This window comes from Trichomycterus rosablanca, chromosome 4, assembly GCF_030014385.1.
Source record: "Trichomycterus rosablanca isolate fTriRos1 chromosome 4, fTriRos1.hap1, whole genome shotgun sequence".
Taxonomy (NCBI): Eukaryota; Metazoa; Chordata; class Actinopteri; order Siluriformes; family Trichomycteridae; genus Trichomycterus; species Trichomycterus rosablanca.
The window spans coordinates 9,592,860-9,601,267 of NC_085991.1; the positions used below are offsets into that span (position 1 = coordinate 9,592,860).

The following is an 8,408-nucleotide window of genomic DNA, read 5'->3' on the forward strand; positions in this document are numbered from 1 at the left end:
GCCCGGCCGTGTATATTGACCCTGTGGAGCTCCCGTCGGACAGTTCTGGTGGAAACAGGAGAGTTGAGGTGCACATTTAATTCTGCCGTGATTTGGGCAGCCGTGGTTTTATGTTTTTTGGATACAATCCGGGTTAGCACCCGAACATCCCTTTCAGACAGCTTCCTCTTGCGTCCACAGTTAATCCTGTTGGATGTGGTTTGTCCTTCTTGGTGGTATGCTGACATTACCCTGGATACCGTGGCTCTTGATACATCACAAAGACTTGCTGTCTTGGTCACAGATGCGCCAGCAAGACGTGCACCAACAATTTGTCCTCTTTTGAACTCTGGTATGTCACCCATAATGTTGTATACATATATACTGTATATACTGTATATATTGTTAACGTAAAAAACTAGGAAAAAATTACCTTTGAAAAGACCTTGTGGTCATGCTTGCTCTCGGTGCAGAAACAGCAGCCGCGTGGGCAGAGGATGCTGGAGCAACTGATCGCATAAAAGTAAAAGGTTGATGGCTAGCGCTAGCAGTAGACTCCACACCGCCGCCATGTACCTCATAATGACACCCCGCGCTGAGATCCAAAGGGCTAAAAAAGCCTGAGGATCCAGGAAATATCGCCACATTGGCATCATTTGTTAAATATAAGGACGGAGTTGAAACCCGTATAAAAAAAAATAGACCTTACACTCGTTACTTTAACGTGGCACAATGTTTAGTTTTACTGCATCTCTAGATTGTCTTATGAACCAGTATATTAGCTGGCTATGCTACTGACTTAAGTAAAAACAACGCAGCTAACACTTAATAACGTCTAAATCTTGATGAACTAACAGCTTAATAAAGTCTAAATCACCTGATAAATTTGTCCGATTTTCTCGGAACTCATGTCCGACTCCCTAAGAGACACTCTTTTGTTGCCGTTATAAACAGCATAATGTGTTTCTCCGTCGAACTCCATCGCAATTTTCACTTGACCCCGGGGTACCACACGAGCACACGCCGCTTATGCGTTTACTTCCGGTTGAAATGATAGGAAATATTAAAATTAAGTAAATGAAAAACGACCCGTTATTCAATTTTGTTTGTTGTTTTTATTTTCTGACCTTGAAACGAAAAACGATAAACAGCCCGTTTTCCCGTTTTTCAGTAATATGTATTAAAAATAAAGAGCGAATGGTGAAAATAAAATACGACCCGTTTTTAAATTTCTGTTTGCTTGTTATTTGATATTTGATCTTAAAACGAAAAACGAATAACGCCCCGTTTTCCCGTTTTTTATTATTGGTTTTTGAAACGAAAAACGATAAACGCCCCGTTTTCTTGTTTTTCAACGTTGGGATTTGAGATGAAAAACGAATTACCAAAGGTACACGGACCTACTACTACCACCATAAATAATAATAATAATAATAATAATAATAATTATTATTATTATTATTATTGTTTTTATTATATTACATTTTATAATTTTATTATGTATTATATTTTATTATAGTATATTATATTGTTTGTTTTAGTATTATAATTATTATTTTTTATTATGACTATTATAATTATTATTGTTAGTTGATGTAATTAAAATAATTGAATGATTGTAACAGAAAACACCTTCAATGTTTAAAGATCTTTCGTAAACACATTTTAAGACAACAATTTTATTGAACTATATTTATTTATTGAACTATTATTAAATATTTTTACTACCACCATTAATAATAATAATAATAATAATAATAATAAATATTATTATTATTATAATACAGAGGAAATTTGATTTATTATTGATTGCTATGTGTGTAAGGGCTCTATGTTAGTATCCACTGCTGGCTGTTGCAAATAATAATCTATTAATTAAATAAACTATTATTAAATACTACTACTACAACCACCACTAATATACTACTACTATTACTACTACTAAAAATAATTATAATAATAATAATACAGAGGAAATTTGATTTATTAGTGATTGCTATGTGTATAAGGGCTCTATGTTAGTATCCACTGCTGGCTGTTGCTAATAATTAATTATTAATTAATTAAGTAATTAATTAATTATAATTAAATACTACCACCACCACTAATAATAATAATAATAATAATAATAATAATAATAATAATAATAATAATAATAATAATAATAATTATAGGGCTGATGGATGGCGTCTGCACAGAGATGAGAAAAGAGTGCTCTCAGGGTGTGTCTCTCCGTACACAGTGCTGAGCTGCACTGCACTCGTCAAAGTGTAGGTGACAAGATGCATACGGCATGCTGCCCATGTGTCAGAGGGGGCGTGGGTTAGCTTCGTTCTCCTCAATCAGAGCAGGGATTTGCATTGGTGGAGAGAAAGCATGACGCAATATGGCAATTGGACGGAAAAAAAAAAGAGAGAAAAAGGGGATCCACTGCTGGCTGTTGCAAATAATAGTCTATTCATTAAATAAACTATTATTAAATACTACTACTACTACCACCACTAATATACTACTAATACTACCAATAATAAAAATAATAAAGAGGAAATTTGATTTATTATTGATTGCTATGTGTGTAAGGGCTCTATGTTAGTATCTACTGCTGGCTGTTGCAAATACTAATCTATTAATTAGTTAAACTCATAATATATACTACTACCACCATCACTAATAATAATAATAATAATAATTATTATTATTATAATTACTATTATTATTGTTATTATTATTAAAATAAAGAGAGAATTAAATTTATTATTGATTGTTATGTGTGTAAGAGCTCTATGTTAGTATCCACTGCTGGCTTTTACAAATAATAATCTATTAATTAATTAAACTATTATTAAATACTACTACCACCATGAATAATAATAATTGTTTTTTATTATATTTTATTTTATATTTTTATTATTTATTATATTTTTATTATATTATTATTATTATATTATTATTATTGTTAGTTAATGTAACATGATAATTGAAACAGAAAACACCTTCAATGCTTAAAGATATTTATTTAACTATTTATTTATTTATTTATTGAAATATTATTAAATATTACTACCACCACCATTAATAATATTAATAATAATAATAATAATAGTAATAACAAACATTATTATTATAATTATTGTTGTTGTTAGTTGATGTAACATGATAATCTAACATGTAACATGATAACATTTAATTGTGCATGCCCTTGCCTGGATGCCCTTCATGAGACAACCCTCCTTTTCATCCGGGCTGGCACTATATGTGAGCTGATATGTGTTCCCCATTAGCTAGATTCATGTAATGCCATGCACCTTTTGTATTTGTGTTCCCACTGCTGTTGCCAACAGCATTGCTCTTAAAATTACACCACACAAGCTCACTGATGATACAGCTGGAGCAGTAATCTAACTAATAAATGAATCAGAACTCCCTGTATATCATTCAGCATATGTCTTTGCTTGCATGCTTTGAACATGGTACATTATTACGGTGACTCCAGTCAGCCTAAACATCGATTGTTCATTATGTAAGAGAACTGATTATTATTGGGAACTCAAGAAGCATAAAAAGTGATAAACATGCTAAAAACTTATTTCTCTGAGAGAAGGTTTTTGTACAGCATCGCTGGATTTCCTGTCACTGTGGGCTGCAGGGCGCAGTAGTACAGTGCAGAATCAGATACTGCAGCAGAGACGATCTTCAGATCCACTTTCTTTTCCTTTTTGTAGTGTTTTATGTAGATTCTTGTGTCATCTGCTTGAGCTGTTTCTTCACCACCTTCATAAATTAGCACCAGATACTCTGGTCTAGATCCAGTCTTTTGCTGATACCAAAAAAGAGTTTTAACTGATCCTTCATATGTACAGGACAGTGTGATGTTGTCTCCTTTAGTTGAAGATACGCTGGTTGGGTTTGGTGTAATGCTCTCAGCAGCTTCTGCTAGAAAAAATAACAATATGTAACATTTATTTAATACTAAATTATATCCAATGAAACATGATGCTTATTATATAACACTTACCATTATCATCAGCAATAATGAAAATGAAGAACAAAAGTAACATCATTGTACTTAAGTGTCAGATTCAGGTCTAACATACTTTGCCTCTTTGAAAAAGTCTGTGCTGTATGTAACCACATCAAGATCCCCACCCCCAATCTAGTCACATTCATGTCAACTCTGCCTTCATCTGATATTATGAAGGTAGTCGATGTAGATCACTACTGCAAGTTAGGATGTGTTTATCACCAGCATACAGAACTCTAACTTGTTTAACCACATTTGAAATGTCACTAACATTTCTGTTGGCATATTTGTTTTGGGTTGTTGATCCCAGATCTGCAAATGTTATATTTGGTCATAGCTCGATGCATTTAGTTTTAACACAAGTGAAGAATTCTCATATCGGCTTATTCTTTTTTCTCATAAGCATATAAACCTTTATCTTATGTAGCAGTGGTAAGCTCGCAGTCAATTGTTTATTCATTTAAACATAAATAGGGTTGTTTTGTAAATGCAATATCAGTAAAATATCAGTAATATGTCTATTTGTCTGTTTTATTTGTGTTTTTTTTTTAGTTTTTTTTAATTTCAGGTAGCTGGAGTTCCAAAAAATCAGCTTCACATGTTAGATAGACTGAAGAGTTAAAATGTACACAGACAGATAGCTCCCTCTTTTGTTAAAAACAGGTTCTGTTACATTCACTGTTTTTGCAGTGTGCCAGTTCTGGCTGCATAACGTACTTCAGCAGAGAAGATCTTCATATCCACATTTTGAGTTGTGGAAACGAATACAACAGCTATCATGTAAGTATTCTCTGCTGGCTGGTGTGAATAATAATCAATTAATTCAACTAGTATTAAATATTATTTCTACTACTACTTTTGTTACTTTCACTCAGAGATAATCACAAGTCACAAAATACGAGTCCGAGTCAAGTCATGAGTCTTTAGGCTAGAGTCCGAGTCAAGTCACGAGTCAATATAATATACACAAAACATATGTTTTAAATGTAGTGTAGAAACAAATAATCTGTAAATTCAGATGAAAAAACAACAGATTATCGACTGTATTTCGCCATTTTACTTAGTGCCTTTACTTTCCTAGGTACCAGTTAAAAGCTTAAACTGACGTTTTGTTTTCACTGCAAAACAAAAGCATGTGATAAATCATGGCACAGTGGCCACAATCCAAAATACAGCAAAAAAAAATCCATTATCACTGCTTACCTTAGCTTCTGTACTTCCAGATGCTATTAAATTTATAACCGTGTGTCCCATTAGGAATAGAATCCGTTATTTTGTAAATGTGCATATAATTAAAAACCAGCAAACTTTTCCCGGTTGTGAAGTAAAACACGAACCCGTTAGAAAGCCAATCAAGCGTTTCATTGACAATGATCTGTGTGACGCAAACTTAAAAAATGCAAATAACAGCATTTCTTACTAAAAATTAAAATCAGAAGGTCTGATTGGTTCAGAAAGCGGTCTTTCAACCATTAGCGCCAATTCTGTAGGAGCGTTCCATTCACCCCAGTTGCTCCTGTGAAGTGCACTATGTATTCCACCATTTTAAGTGAGATTCCAATCCAAAAGTAATGAAAATGTTCAAAGGAAGTCAACTTCATCACTACGCCAGAAGCTGGCTGTAACATTTAGCCATTGCGTGCGTTGCGGGTTAAGACGGTCGGAGCGTTATTAGAGAGCAGAATATTCATAATAATAATAATTATATATATTCACACTGATCAGCCATAACATTAAAACCACCTCCTTGTTTCTACACTCATGGTTCATTTTATCAGCTCCACTTACCATATAGAAGCACTTTGTAGTTCTACAATTACTGACTGTAGTCCATCTGTTTCTCTGCATGCTTTTTTAGCCTGCTTTCACCCTGTTCTTTAATGGTCAGGACCACCACAGAGCAGGTATTATTTAGGTGGTGGATGATTCTCAGCACTGCAGTGACACTGACATGGTGGTGGTTTGTTAGTGTGTGTTGTGCTGGTATGAGTGGATCAGACACAGCAGTGCTGCTGGAGTTTTTAAATACCGTCTCCACTCACTGTCCACTCTATTAGACACTCCTACCTAGTTGGTCCACCTTGTAGATGTAAAGTCAGAGACGATCGCTCATCTATTGCTGCTGTTTGAGTCAGTCATCTTCTAGACCTTCATCAGTGGTCACAGGACGCTGCCCACGGGGCGCTGTTGGCTGAATATTTTTGGTTGCTGGACTATTCTTAGTCCAGCAATGACACTGAGGTGTTTAAAAACTCCATCACTGCTGCTGTGTCTGACATACTCTCTGTCCTGACATACTCATTTTAACATATAGAAATAACCACTTTTTCAGCATGTGTTAAAACAGAATGACAGCAAGTTAAAACAGCAAACGTTGCAACCAATTTTAAATTAAAATGAAAGCATTTTAAAACAAAAGCATTTTTGTTGTGTAGCTGAAGACTAAGGAATAAAAGGGATGAACACGTTTACACATGATGTTCGCTAAATAATGAAACTTAATGACAAGTATGTGTTAAAAGATTGAAGTATATTTGCCCCTGTGGCAGTTTTTGAAACACTACAGACATGCAATGTGAAATAAAAATAAAGTTACAAAAATAATACATCTCATATGGTAAATCATCATGTCACATATTGTTCCAACAGCTCACTCTCAGACTCTCAAATCATTAGAACCACCACCCTAACTGGGCATGGCAGTGCCTATTTTAGGACAACTGCACAAATCACAGACATGGACATTTTACATTTTGGGCTGATGGTAGTTATACAGATGACTGTGATGATGTGTAGTTGGTGCAACTGTGGTGTAAGAAGTGACAAGCCATACACCACTGGTGGGTTGTTGGGCAGCCAAGACTTATTAATGCCAGAGGACATGTGAGTCTGGTGTCTGATTTGGGCCAACAAAAGTGCTGCTGTGGCTCAGATGGAATATAATTTTAATACTGTTAACGAGGTAAATAAGTCTCAACATACACTGCATCAAACTATTCTGTGTATGGGTCTGCACAGTAAAATGTCCATGCTTATTCCTGTCCACTGTTAAAAGCACCTACAGTGGTCACAAAGGCATCGAACTGAACATCATAGCAATGAAAGAAGGTTGACTGGGCAGTCAAATTTTTTTTTCAAGATCATGTGATTGGCCAGGCACGTGTGCATCGTTTACCTGCAGAAAAGATGGTACCAGGATGCACTGGTACAACTTATATACACTTATGTGTATAGAAATACGTAGGAGTTCACCTGTATGAGTCATTAAAACTTGCTAGTATTTGTACGTCTACATATATAGAATTAATACAGGAGAAACTAAACCAGATTTTTGAAGAACACATCTGTGTTAGAGTTTTTGTACAGTGCAGCTGTGTTTCCTGTCACTGTGGGCGTCAGTGCACAGTAATATATTACAGAGTCTGATACTGCAGCAGAGGAGATGTTCAGATCCACTTGTTTTAAACTTGGTTGAACTTTAGCAGACAGACGTAAATCCATGTCTTCATTCAGATCTCCATTTGTTAGGCAGGAAAGAAGGAACTCTGGTTCAGATTTTGGATATTGCCGGTACCACTGCAGATTTACAACAACACCAATAAAGTCTTTGTAGCTGCAGGACAGAGTAACAGTATCACCTTCAGTTACACTTTTATGTGTATGAAGTGGCTTTATTGGATCTGTCGTGGAGTCACCTGTGATAGAGAACAGAGCATAATCACATTCTGATTACAGAATGTTATTTTTTTACTATTTTATCATTTATTACAGACCGTTTTTACTCACCTAGAGAAATCCACATACACAAGAACATAAGGGTGAACATGATGAACGTATCAGTTTGAAAGTATTTCAGTAAATGCTTCTTTACAGTGGTGGTAGCATCATACATTATAATAAAGCTCCACCTTGCGGCACCACATGGTAGTAACAACAGTTCCTTCCTGGCTTTATATTTAGGGTTATATGTGAAATGTAAGCAGACACAAAGCACGTGACCATCTATACTGTAAATACAGTGTTTGCTACAAATACAGTGTATCACAAAAGTGAGTACACCCCTCACATTTCTGCAAATATTTCATTATATCTTTTCATGGGACAACACTATAGACATGAAACTTGGATATAACTTAGAGTAGTCAGTGTACAGCTTGTATAGCAGTGTAGATTTACTGTCTTCTGAAAATAACTCAACACACAGCCATTAATGTCTAAATAGCTGGCAACATAAGTGAGTACACCCCACAGTGAACATGTCCAAATTGTGCCCAAATGTGTCGTTGTCCCTCCCTGGTGTCATGTGTCAAGGTCCCAGGTGTAAATGGGGAGCAGGGCTGTTAAATTTGGTGTTTTGGGTACAATTCTCTCATACTGGCCACTGGATATTCAACATGGCACCTCATGG

At 35.2% G+C, this 8,408-nt stretch overlaps 1 gene segment (V, D, J or C); it reads right to left on the reverse strand.

Moving 5' to 3' along the window:
• Window positions 1-7,318: 7,318 nt before the first annotated feature.
• Window positions 7,319-7,826, reverse strand: LOC134311250 (T cell receptor alpha variable 5-like). The segment is given in 2 exon segments: window positions 7,319-7,695; window positions 7,787-7,826. Coding segments are annotated over 2 exon segments (417 nt in total).
• Window positions 7,827-8,408: the final 582 nt, after the last annotated feature.